This window comes from Pseudorasbora parva, chromosome 11 (assembly GCF_024679245.1).
Source record: "Pseudorasbora parva isolate DD20220531a chromosome 11, ASM2467924v1, whole genome shotgun sequence".
Classification (NCBI taxonomy): domain Eukaryota; kingdom Metazoa; phylum Chordata; class Actinopteri; order Cypriniformes; family Gobionidae; genus Pseudorasbora; species Pseudorasbora parva.
The window spans coordinates 46,195,361-46,208,115 of record NC_090182.1 but is presented as its reverse complement, the minus strand read 5'-3'; the positions used below and the strand labels follow the sequence as shown (position 1 = coordinate 46,208,115).

The 12,755-nt window shown below is 45.3% G+C and overlaps 1 protein-coding gene across 5 annotated transcripts in view; it reads right to left on the bottom strand.

Annotated features, from left to right (window-relative positions):
* Positions 1-12,755, bottom strand: part of LOC137093286 (uncharacterized) — a 49,550-nt gene that overhangs the window by 7,554 nt on the left and 29,241 nt on the right. For all 5 annotated transcript variants that reach the window (XR_010908419.1, XM_067458109.1, XM_067458110.1 and 2 more), the window contains 3 exons: positions 5,761-5,844; positions 5,063-5,161; positions 2,124-2,204 (listed from right to left, as the gene is read on the bottom strand). Coding sequence is in view for 4 of the 5 variants with exons in the window: in XM_067458109.1 (XP_067314210.1) it covers positions 2,124-2,204; positions 5,063-5,161; positions 5,761-5,844 (264 nt within the window). In the remaining variant the exon portion in view is untranslated. The remainder of the gene's footprint in view (positions 1-2,123; positions 2,205-5,062; positions 5,162-5,760; positions 5,845-12,755) is intronic.

Sequence of the window (12,755 nt, the reverse complement as noted above, 5' to 3'; positions counted from 1 at the left end):
AACCATCTCACCAACAGAGGTTACATGAACAAAGCTGGACAAGATACCATTGACAAATTGTTTTGTATTGTACATTATAATGGATTATAACGTAATAGACTGGCTATATCCCTGACATCTTAGGATATATATATATATATATATATATATATATATATATATATATATATATATATATATATATATATATATATATATATATATATATATATATATATATATATATCTTATTTTAAGACATGAAATGATTTGAGACTCGACTCAGACTCTTGACAAAAGACTCGAGACTTGACTCGGACTCCAGATGAAAGACTTGTGAACATCTGAAACCGTGGTCCCAGTGTTGTAGTCGAGACCTGCTCATTCAAGTACGAGTCGAGTCCGAGTTCAGAGAGAGTCGAGTCAGAGTTGAGACATATATATGATTGCGCCAGGATTTTGACCTTCTTCGAAGGAAACAAGCCAAAAGGCACGAGCCAAAGGGTTTAATATGGATTTGTATGTCTGTGGTGTTTGAGAAGTGTGCCGGAGGCGACCTTTGACATTTTTGGTGGAGATGCTCATTTTATTATTAATTAAGCAAGGTTTGGATTTCTCTGTGACACTTTTGTCCTACTTTGTAAACAGTAAATATATTAAAGATAACAGTTGAGACAAATAATGTAGCAGCAATGTGACTTTCTGAAAAACGCGATCACTACAGGATGTCAGGGAGACACAGAGTAAAATATAAGCGTTAGCGTGAGCGCGGCCGTAAAAAGTAACTTGCTGACTTCTACAAAGAACAAACTACTAAGCATTAGCTGTCTATATGCTGAGATTTTATGCATATAGGTACAGAAATTATTAGTTCTTAATCTTTGTACTTTCGCTCCACATGTCGATGAAAATTGGACGTTGTTTCCTTTGCTTCGGTAATTGATGTACCGCAAAATTTACACATCACAGAATGTTTTTGTTTTTTTAAGAGTCTTACTACATATGAACTCTTTGTGGCTCTCATATGCAGACAGATGATGTGGCAGACATTTCCACACATAGTTAAGAGCTAGAGGTTCACTCCACATGATCCTTCCTGACCTGAGTCCTGCTACCTTTGTGTAAGTCACGTGCAGTTACGCTTAAGAAAACCACATATCATTGGAAGTGTCAAACATCCATTATTAACTAGAAATATTAACATCGCGTAATAATCATGAATATTTTGAATCATGTATATTCTCGAGTGGACTCGGAAATAAGTCAGAGTCCTAACATGTTTGAGTACGAGTCAATTCAAAGTCCAAATGCACACGACTCCATGACGAGACTGAGACCATATTTTAACGAGACCGAGTCCCCCTAACCCTAATCCTACTAATGTGTATTTTTTAGTGCCTTTGTCCAGTAAGGGGTAATAGGCCTACTCTTCGTTTGCCTCTGATTAATGCTAGATCGCTAACTAACAAGCCTTGTTTTGCTGAATTACTTTTTCACTTCACGTTAGCGGGATGTTTTTGACAGAATCCTGGCTTCATGCTGGAGAGTTTGCTCCTTTTTCTGAATTTTTTGCTCCCCGTTGGGACTTTTTATCAAACCTCGGGGAGAGTCAGTTCCAACAATAAGGATAAACACAGGTAAGTATACCATTTTGATGAGCAATATACAAAACAGGTCTTCCCACTTCTTCCCTGTTATAAAGATGTTGAGTCTAAATAATGTTCAGTTTCTTGCATAGACCAATCATTTAGCTTTCTTAAGACCCCAATGTATCGTGCTGAGCCTAGGTTATTATACATTTTGTATTGTCTGCATATTTGTTTGTTTTTTTTACTATCAAAGTGACGGCACCCATTTACTAACATTATATGAATCACAGAGGACCACAGTTTACATCTTCTTTACTGTTCTACTGAAGAAAATAGACACCAACATCTTGGATGGCCTGAGGTAGAGTAAATTAACAGCAAATCTTCATTTTTGTTTATTCCGTTAAAGTTAACAAGTCAATAGATTTTTACCGTAGCATTTTTACAGTGTTCTAGTGTTAAAATTATGATCATTTCTTTACAGAGTCTCTCTTCAGAAGAGAATAAAGGAGAGCTGAAAGTAGAAGATGATCAGAGCAGAAATGAATACTGTACCCCATTTAAATGTGTATGTGAAGTTTGTCACTGCCCAGAGTAACTGAAGAGATGCAATCATACAGGCCCACCCGAAACAACCTGAACATTAACAAACACATCAGCTTCACCATCATGGCAACAATTTACTGACATTTTAGGACATTTTAGCATTAGGGTTGGACGTGGTTCAGCGAGGTCTGCACCGCCAGAGAGAGAGTGAGGAGATGAGCGGTGAATAATGCAGAGTTCAGACTGTATGATTTTGTCGGATTACTGCTCTTTTCACACTGCATGACTATCTGGGGGCGTTTCTCAACAAAACACACGGGAGATGTGACGCAAGATCACAAGATTGGAATTGTTATTATGGTGAACTGCAGGAAGTTTGCGATCCAAATTGTCTGTGCGCTGATTTGCAGTGAAAAGGAAAAGAAAGATTATGAAGGAGGCAATGGTTGGGGAGACACGGGGATCAATGATTGTGTTCTGCAAAGAGAGTTTGAGGTTAAAATAAATTATTTTGCAATGTGTTGCTGCTGCGGCTGGTCAGGCTAATGTTTGTGCTTTGTTTCTGTTTAAAAGAATCGTAAATATAACTATAGGCCTGTATCTTGCTCTCTTATTGGCTGTTGGTCATCGCCGATGTAATTTTCAGTCAGAATTAATTTCACACAGCAGGATTTTAAATCACAGACAGGTCCAGATATTTAGCATACCAAATATATCATGGGCGTTGGAGACTCATTGTGTCTTTGAACATTCACACTGTGATTGTCACTCACGTGAATGAGCACCGATCTGCCTGCACTCTTAAAAATGCTGGGTTAAAAACAACCCAAGTTGGGTTGAAAATGGACAAACACAGAAATTGGGTTGTTTGAATGGGTCCATTCACAGGGGTCAAACAACCCAATTTCTGGGTTTGTCCATTTTCAACCCAACTTGGGTTGATTTTAACCCAGCAGTTTTTAGAGTGTATGATTTTGGGCATTTGTCTGCGATTTCGCAAAATCTGTCGATAAAGGTAAAATCTGGCAGTATGAACTCGGCATTCGTAGGTCAAGTGCATAATGACAAACATCTGTGTCTTGTTGCAGTAATTGGCATTGAGAGACTGGATAAAGCCATCACTCTAAAAAATTCTGGGTTAAAAACAACCCAAGTTGGTTTGAAAATAGACAAGCCCAGAAATTGGGTTCTTTGAATAGGTCCATTTACTAGGGTTCAAACCGCTCAATTTCTGGGTTTGTCCATTTCCCAACCAACTTGGGTTGTTTTTAACCCAGCATTTTAACCCAGAGTGATGGTGGAACAGTGGCTTGGTGGAGAGAGAGACTGCTGAGGACTCCTGGGATGAAACAAATGCTCTAGAGCACTGACAGGAGAATTAAAATAAAGAAACTGAGTTTATGACCATCGTGAGAAGCGCAATTTTGTGTTTGATATTTTTGGTGCTTTGAATAAAAACCCACAAGCTTCAGACAAAAGCCGACTGTGCCTTCTTCCTTCCTTTATACGAACATTGTTACACTGGTGACGAAACCAGAGCTGCGTTCCACTCCACTATTAGACACACACATGTGAACTTCCCTAAGCACATTCATTTTGAAGTGCGTTCCACTTCGTGAAGTGGACGAGGGAAGTTTATATGGACAGACTCTCACCCCCTCAATTTTGACAGAGAGAGGGAGTGAGTCTACGGCCCTGTCCCAAATGGCACACTTCATGTGCACTTTCGGTCTTGTGGACTTACAATGGCCATTGCGTGCGCGTGTCCCTTAAGTCCACAAGACCGTAGAGTGTCCCATTCGTCATTTAAGCTTAAAAAAGTGTACTCCCTTTGCGGCTGCTATGCGGCCTCGATGCTCACTTCAGTTCGCGAGCTCCGCAGAGGACTTCTACCCGGCAGTCAAAGCAGCATTATGTCGTGAAAGTGCAGACTCAGAGGAAGACCGTGAGGGTTTAGGGTGCCCTGTTGGGACAGGGTCTACTTCATATGTACACTTCAGGCAGCTTCATATACCACAATGCAATACGATTGTGACGTCACCGCATATCGCCTTTAATTTACCCCACCACAAACAACTCTATGATATTTTAATTATTTAAAAAAACATTTAAAACAACCTAAACATGCCTATATACATACTGAATGCTGCATCAAACAATTTCGTAAAGGAAAATAATTAAATAAATCAAATTCATTGTGGATTCCAAGTGATCAAGGGCTTAGGGCGTTCCAGTTCAGTCCATTGCAAATGTTCGGCCAGTAGTGGGCACTCATGTAGCATAAGCAATGAAACACATCTGAGTGAACGAGATGGAGGGAAGTTAACGAGTGAAGGGCAGAATAAAATGAACTGGAACGCAGCACCGGAAAGTAAGAAGAGCGCCGCCGCTATTATGCTGAACCACGCCCAACCTGCCACAAGCATAAATGGAGGATGTTTCAGTTCCTGATATATATATATATATATATATATATATATATATATATATATATATATATATATATATATATATATATATATATATATACATCCAGCACAGGTTAAAAGTTTGGACACATTACTATTTGTAATGTTTTTGAAAGAAGTTTCTTCTGCTAAATCAAGCCTGCATTTATTTGATCAAAAATACAGAAAAAATAATAATATTGTGATATATTATCACAATTTAAAATAATTGGTTTTCAATTTATTTTACTTTAAATTATCATTTATTTCTGTGATCAAAGCTGAATTTTCAGGATAATTCCTCCAGTCTTCAGTGATCATGATCCTTCAGAAATCATTCTCAGGTGAGGATTCATTATGAGTGTATCACAGTATTACATTTTTTTCTGTATTTTTGATCAAATAAATGCAGGCTTGATGAGCAGAAGAAACTTCTTTTAAAAAATTACAAATAGTAATGTGTCCAAACTTGTATAATTTTACATTATTATATTATCATACCCTTTTCATTTTCCAGAGATTTGATGTAGAAATAGACTATTACTGCATTCATCAATAACATGAGAATTAACCACACTGATCGTCTGAGCAAAGGTGAACCTGAAAAACATTAATTTAATTTAATTTAGTTTAATATTAATTTAACATCTGTGTTTGACACTGACTGAATACAAAAGCAAACTTTTTTAAATCAAGGCCATAGTATATAAACATCTCACAATTGTTCAACATTGGTTATTATGTCTGAAATTACTGGAATTAATAAAAAATTAAGTAACCTGGTTGCCTTAAAATTTTGAGTTCATTGAAATTAAAATTTTGAGTTAATACAATGAAAGTTTTTTAAGATTCGACAAATGTTATTAAAAGATTATTAAAAGATTTTGTAAGCATATTGGGTAATAATGTGTATGTTATTTCTGATGACGCAGTGAAACATGATTTATCACATTTTTTATGTGATTCAGATACAAAAATATTTTGAGTTTCTATTTATTAAACTAATTTCCTTCATTGTATCAACTCAAATTTTTAATTTGAATAAACTCAAAATTTTAAGGCAACCAGGTTACTTAATTTTTTAAGTTAAACCAACAAAAACCACCACAAATTTTTTTACAGTGTAATGACTAATGGAGACAGAAGCATGAGCATTTATTGATTATGAGTTATTTGTTTTATTTTCATCAAACACTTACAGCCCATTTTTTGACCACATACTACATCCCAATCGAATCTGGTCACGATGAGAAACAATGGTAAAATTGCAACAACGAAGAATCCTGAAAACAAAAGAGTGATGATATCAATGCTGAGACTGAGCTTCACTGGCTACGTTTTCATGCAACCAAATAATCCATTAATAATTGGATTGACAGCTCAATCAGACTGAAAAGGCTTCATGTAAACGTCTTAATCCAAATTAAATTTCGATCAGATTAAAAGGACTGCTTTATTCCAATGAACATGTAACATTTGATTGGATTGAAAATGGAAACAGGAAAGAACTGCTCATGTGCAGGGAGATAGAAATAGTGTAATGACTTACAACGCCTGGAACAAGCTTCAGCAGATGTTAAATAAAGTGTCATAAAAGCAGGACGGCACAACAGTTCATGTGCTCATTGTCTCCTAATCAGGAGCCAACACTATACAGATGGGCTGAAAACAGCACAGAGCAGAGGAGTAGCAGAACACAATAAGCCGGCAAAACACCATTAGAAACGTTCTGGACGCAACCTATGCTCACACTTATAACTTAGTATGTAGAACATAGTAGTTTTTTCAGCAAACTAATTATTTATTCATACTTGAGTCAGTACTTCTAATTTAACTCAAGTTCAAATCAAGATTTCTACAAATGGGGAAAACATCCAACTGAAACCATGCACGCATAACCGACTCACACCATCATCAATCCCCAGCTTCAGTTCTGATGTCCCACTAACATCTACTGACCACCATCACACTGATGCTCTGGACCAGAACAACACTGAGTGCGTTTACATGCACGTTCTTAAGCCGATTAATAAGCCGACAATGAACATGGTCATGTAAACGCGGTAAATGGAAGCTTCAGCTTAAGTTCTGCCAGGAAGACTTAATCACTTTGTCACTTATTAACCTAATCTTCACTGCAAGTCTTCATATTTTCTGTATAAGGGTCGTACTTACACATGTTTGAGTTTGCAGATGCCGATGCGACAATAACCTCCATCCTCCCCACCACCACAAGGATGGTTCCGTCCATACCTCCAAAGGGGGGGGTCGGCTGCGCCCCTGCCTTCATCTTCAGGCAGGAATATGCTGATCCGCTACCCTCAGATTATAAACTATGGACGGGGCCTATGCCAAAACGTTATTATGCTTGCTGGGCTGTCAATAAATGTATGCTTCATTCATCATTCTATCTCCCGAGTCTTTCCGGTAGAACCTGTTTTCTTTTATCGAAGTAAGGTCATATACGGCATAAGTACCGTTTTAACGTCATAAACGGCGTAAGCATAAACCAGTCGAGACAGGTAGTTTTCTTGCCTCTTACCCTGATTTCGCACTGCATGTAAATGCATGAACCTGCTTTCTGTCGTGTGATATTCTGATGTGTGATAGGTGACAAAAACATACACTTAGAACACATTTAAATGCATCCAGACAGAGCAAGCGGGCAAGCGTTTCGCATGAAATAAGGACATATATCACAAACGCAGACCCTGGTTTTAAGACCCAGAAAATTGAAAAGATGTGTTCCCTTTCGAAAGGGAACTCGCGCTGCGTCAGCTGACGCTACGGGGAACGCCTTCAGCGTGACAGGTGTCTGAAATCGCTATCAAATCACAATCCTACTGACCGTCGGCAGCTGGTGATGTCATCACCGTGCGACCAGGAAGTATAAAAGGGCACCGTGCCAACATGACAATATCCTTTCGTCTTCAGGGACTGTTTTGTCTGGTTCGCTGGAAAGTCTTAAAATGAAGTGCACACGCAAAGTGAAGGGAGCGTACAGGAAGTGCGCTGATCCGTGTCCCAGGTTTCTCACGCCTGAGGACACACACACCCTTTGTGTGCTCTGCCTGGGGGAAGAGCACGCGCGGGAGGTTCTCGAGGGAGGTTCTGCGAGCGTTTTCCATTGAGGACGCTCTGCTCTCGCCTGGCCTTTTTCTCGAGGGAAGAAGAGCCAGCATCTGGGAGCAGTCCCGCTCAAGCTGAGGCTGAGCAGCGCCGTCTGTCCTGGGGCTCCCAGATGGACCTGGCTCATCGTCAGGAGAGTACAGTTCTCGCAGATGATCAGCCAGGTCGCGAGAGCAGGCTGACGGAGGAGGAGTCGGATGGAGACTCCTCCTCATCGTCAGCCCGTGCTTTTCCGGTCGATCAGAGGATGGCTGTGGATGAGGAGGAAAATGAAGCTGAGGCTGAATCCTCCCAGCCATCCTGCCCCGTGTATGGGGAGCTGTTAGATGTGATGGGGCGCGCGGCGCTGAGACTTCAGCTGCCGTGGCAGAGAGCCAGGGGAGAGGCTGCCCGCCCTGACAGATTGGGCGATCGGTTTCTCCATGACCATAGCCGCCCAGCTCCCGGGAGCCTTCCATTCCTCCCCGACCTTCACGTGCAGGTCGTGGGGGCATGGAAGAAACCCTACTCGGCGCGAATCCATCGACATCAGCGTTTTAACTTCGCTGATGTCGAGAGATTGGCCGAGGCAGGGTATGTGTCGATGCCGCCCATCGACGAGACGTTCGCAAACTATCTCGCGTCCGGGCGGCCATCGACACTAAGAGCTCCTGCCCTGCCGTCTAAACCATTAAAGACATACACGTCGGCGGGTCAGGCGGCGGCCTTGCACACAATGGCGGTGTTGCAGGCCTATCAGGCCGATCTGCTGAGGGACCTCGATCAGGGGGAGGGCCTACCCCCTGATGCGATGGCTGAGTTGCGCCGCACCACAGATCTCTCTCTCCGGGCGGCCAAACACACAGCAGTCGCCATCGGACGGTCGATGGCGGCTATGGTCACTACGGAGAGGCATCTGTGGCTGAACCTGGCGGACATCGGGGGGAAAGAAAAGGCTTTTCTCCTTGATGCCCCAGTCTCTGAACTTTTTGGCACTTCCGTTGAGGCGGTGGTGGGAAAGTTCAGATAGGCGAGGGCGCGCTCAGCGGCATATAGAACATGTATTCCGCTGAAGTACGGGGTGGCGCCTAGGCAGGAGGGTGTCCCTGGCCCTTCGGGATTCGAGGATCATCGACTGGGCCAACGCAGCAGCGTGGCATCTCGTGCGCCCCCTCCGTGGAGGAGTAGGATGCAGAAGAGGCGGGACACCCACAACAGGAGGAGGGACATCGGGGAGAAGAACCGCTTCCAGCGCCGGAAGCGAGGTGGTGAGTCTCCGCCCTCGAGGGCGAGGAAGTGAGTGTGGTGTCCCCTCCTTTGTTTTTTGGTTGTTTTTCTTTTCTCTCCCCGGGCGCGCTTTACACCAGGCCGCGCGGGCCGATGATGAGCGGATGTGAGACTCTGACGGCCTGCCAGGCCGGTGTGTGAGAGCGCCCCACCCTCAGGTTAGTTTGACGAAGCATGCATGTTACATGAAGCGATGAGGCACTGAAGACAGCGGGTGAGTCCCCTTTTAGGGCAAACATTCTTCCTTTCAATGCCGTATGTTTGGACTCTAGGCTTCCCTGAGGGATATTTTGTCAAAAAAAGTGAAAAGTAATTAACAGTGGAAATGTGGGCCTGTAGTTCCCCGGTAAAGGTGGCTAGAACGATGTTTGTATAAACACAGAGTGTTTATGTAGACTGGATGTTTGCTAGTGTAGCAACAGTAGTTTATGAGGCTGTTTTTCTTCTGGATATGTGTAATATGAGCAGTTGAGGCCACCGCACATGCCGCGGGCATGTAGCGGCGATATAAACTGATGTATGTTCTCCTGGCGAACTTTTTTAGCTGTAGCCACCTCCGGGTAGCGGTGGCACCTCTGCTAGTTAAATATCTAGATGAATATGTGAGGTTAGGCCAGCGCATGAACTGCAGTAAGGTCTGTCCCAGCCCTTTTTAGGGCCATTGTTTGTGGGATTATCAGACCGATGCTAGTGTATCAAGTTGGCCTAGGCTGTTGATGGGATGACGGTGGCGTCTCGCGGTGGCATATCGCCCTGGCAGTTGCCCCGGGCTCCTGTCGGTAGTCCCGCAGGAGCTTTGTATCCCTACCCGGCCTCCCCGCAGTAGGGTCGTCCGGTCAATGCCCACCCCCCTTCTGCATTTGGGGGTTATTATTAATGCAAAAAGGTGTATAGCAGAATGAATCGCGACTCAGCCAGTGGTCGTGGGGACGGGGTAGGCGTCTCTTCGCGGTGCGGAGTTAGACTGGTTTTGCTAGCCCCGCCCCCCAGAGCTAGTGCGGCCGCCACTTCTGGGCGGCCCCTCGGCTTGGTTCAGGAAATGGCCGGTTGTGTGTGTTCAATATCTTTCACTTTTTGCTCTGTGTCTTCTGCTTCACCTTTTAGGGCTCAGGTCGAGCTGTACTTCGCAACCATCGGAAAGCATGGGTTGGTAGGATGCTCCCCTGGAGCCAAAACACTGTCACGGCTGACGCCCTTGTGCGGACGGCGGACCGCTGGACGACCAGACGGCCGCCCTGGAGGCAGGTGGCGTAAGTTGTACTCCCCTCGCTTTAGAGGGTCCAAGGCGCTTTATGCTGAGTGCACTGCTGTGGGCATTGTGTTGTGACTGCGCCGTCGCAGAAGGCTGCTATGGGCCGCTGGGGCGGACAGACTATAGAAGGCTGGCTGGCGGGAGACGCCAGCCGAGGCAGTCCGGGCAGTTAACTCTGGGTCAGGTGGTAGGCCTCAGTAGGCCTCCCTGCGGGTGAGTTCCGAGTTCCGAGGGTCCTCCCCAACGATGTCGGCTGCAGCAGAAACCTCGTCATAAGTAGGCCCCTAACGGCCTCCCTGGGGATGAGTCCCCAGGTAGTGACTGGATACCCAGTCCTCATCAGCCAGCAGACAGCCACTGTCAGCCCGACTTTGAGGGCTCGCTGAGTTGCAGCACGCCTCACATGGCGTCCCCTGAGGGAGTGTCCTAGTGTTCCGACCATTGGTTGGCAGGAGCTAGGCCGCTTAAGGCCTCCTGTAGGGTGAGCCCCGGTTCCCAGGTCTTGCAACAGTGTGCGTGGGTGCTAGCCAGGCGGCTAGCATGGTCTGTTATCAGGGATGGGCCGCTTCAGGCCATCCTATGGTTGTTTCCCGGCCCTGCGGGGTTTCCGGTGGGATTTGCCATCGGATAAGCACCGTCTGTCACCTATCTAATAGGGAACTGCCATTCGGCAATAGGCCTCTCCAGGCCGCCCTAAAAAAGACTGGACTGTACGTAGGCATCAAACAGGCCTCCCTGGAGGCGAGCCCTGGGAACACAACAGCTCCCGACAGTTTGCACGTTGGCTGGCAGGAAGTAGGCCGCTCTAGGCTGCCTGAGGGTGAGCCCCCGAGCTGGTACGCTCGGTAGGCCAGTGTATTGGGCTGTCAGGCCTTTTCGGGCCTTTTTGGGAGGGGATTCCCGGACCAGGTCTCGGTGACAAGCTAGCCATTAGCATGGGTGGCTTCTGGCGTTATAGCCTCATGAGCCACCTGAGGAACCAGTAAAGCCACCTTCCTGCAGCTCTTAACAGCTAGCACTAACGGTGCCAGGTAGAGGCGCCTCCTGGCCTCCCTAGAGGGGAAACGGTTCCCCTAAGCGGGAACGTATAACTGGCTTTGGGCTGACAGCTAGCGGCTGCCTGCCGGTGGGTCCCGGCCTGGGCCGGTATAACTCAAGGACGGGCTCATGCCCTAGCACAACGAGACTCCGTTTCTGCTGCGCAGTCCCTTCAGGACAGGGACTGGCTAGCCTACAGCATGGTTTACCTACCAAGCTGGCTTAAGAGCTCCCCTCATTGAGGGTCGTCTGTGAGCTTATGGCCGCTTGAGTCTGATCAGACGGGCAGGCCCCCCTCGGGGCCTCCCGGGTAGATCAGTCCATAGGCCTTTTTTAGGCCTCCTGAGCACCCCTGTAATAAATGTGCTCAGTAGATCCTAGGATCGAGCAGAAGAGACTCCCCTTGATGGCAAGGGTAAGAAGCACTAAGCTGAGTACTGCTCTCCAGGATTCCCGTCTCCGAGTTCCGGTCTGAGGAGGACATTGCCAGTTTGCAGTCCCTCAGTCTGGATGCTCATGAGGAAGAGCGACGTCTGGAGGCTCTGTTTTGACAGACAGGGTTGGCCAAGCTGGGGTGTCCCACAGAAGTGATGCCAGGTGAGGCCTCCCTGGTGGCATTCGGTGAAGGTTTTTCCCGAATTAGTGACGGCTGGGGCGCCCTCGGGTCCCCTAGCCACATTCCCTTAAGGGACTCCTTCCTTCGAAGTAGTAGGTCCCAGGCCCTCGAGCAAGCCGAGAGTAGGAAACCTCAGTTAAAACTTAGGCATATAGCTCTTAGGCATATAGCTTGGGCTATGACCGTATGGAATGATGTCACTGGCAGCCTGTGTGGCTAGAGGGGGAGTGGTTCAGACTTCCTGCGAACACTCGTCCAGGCAGTTCTCACTGCCAGTAAGGGGCGTGCACTCCCCTCAGCATGGCGGCGTGGGTATATCGTTCCCCGTAGCGTCAGCTGACACAGCGCGAGTTCCCTTTCGAAAGGGAATGTCCCCGGTTACGTATGTAGTAAGTAAGTAAAAAAAAAATTTATTTGTATAGCACTTTTCGTAGATAAAAATCACAAAGTGCTTCACAACAAAAAGAGGAAATACACAACATTACAGTTCTAGTCAAAATAAGTAACAAAAACAATAAGTATAAATGAAAATAAACAGAAATACACAAAAGACCAGCCAAATCCTACACTCTAGATAAAAGCCTCTTTAAATAGAAGAGTTTTCAACTGTGTTTTAAAATTTTCCACTGAGTCCAGGCAGCGTAAGGAAGAAGGCAATGCATTCCACAGTTTAGGTGCCACAGCTTGAAATGAACGGTCCCCTCTTGTTTTAAAATGTGTGTGGGGGGCAACTAAAAATCTTTGACCTGTTGATCTTAGACTACGTGAAGACGTACGCAGCTGTAACAGGTCAGAGATGTAACAAGGCACCTGTCCTTGTAGGGCTCTAAAAGTAAGAACCAAAATTTTAAAATGCATTCTAAATTTCACTGGTAACCAATGAAGGGAAGCTA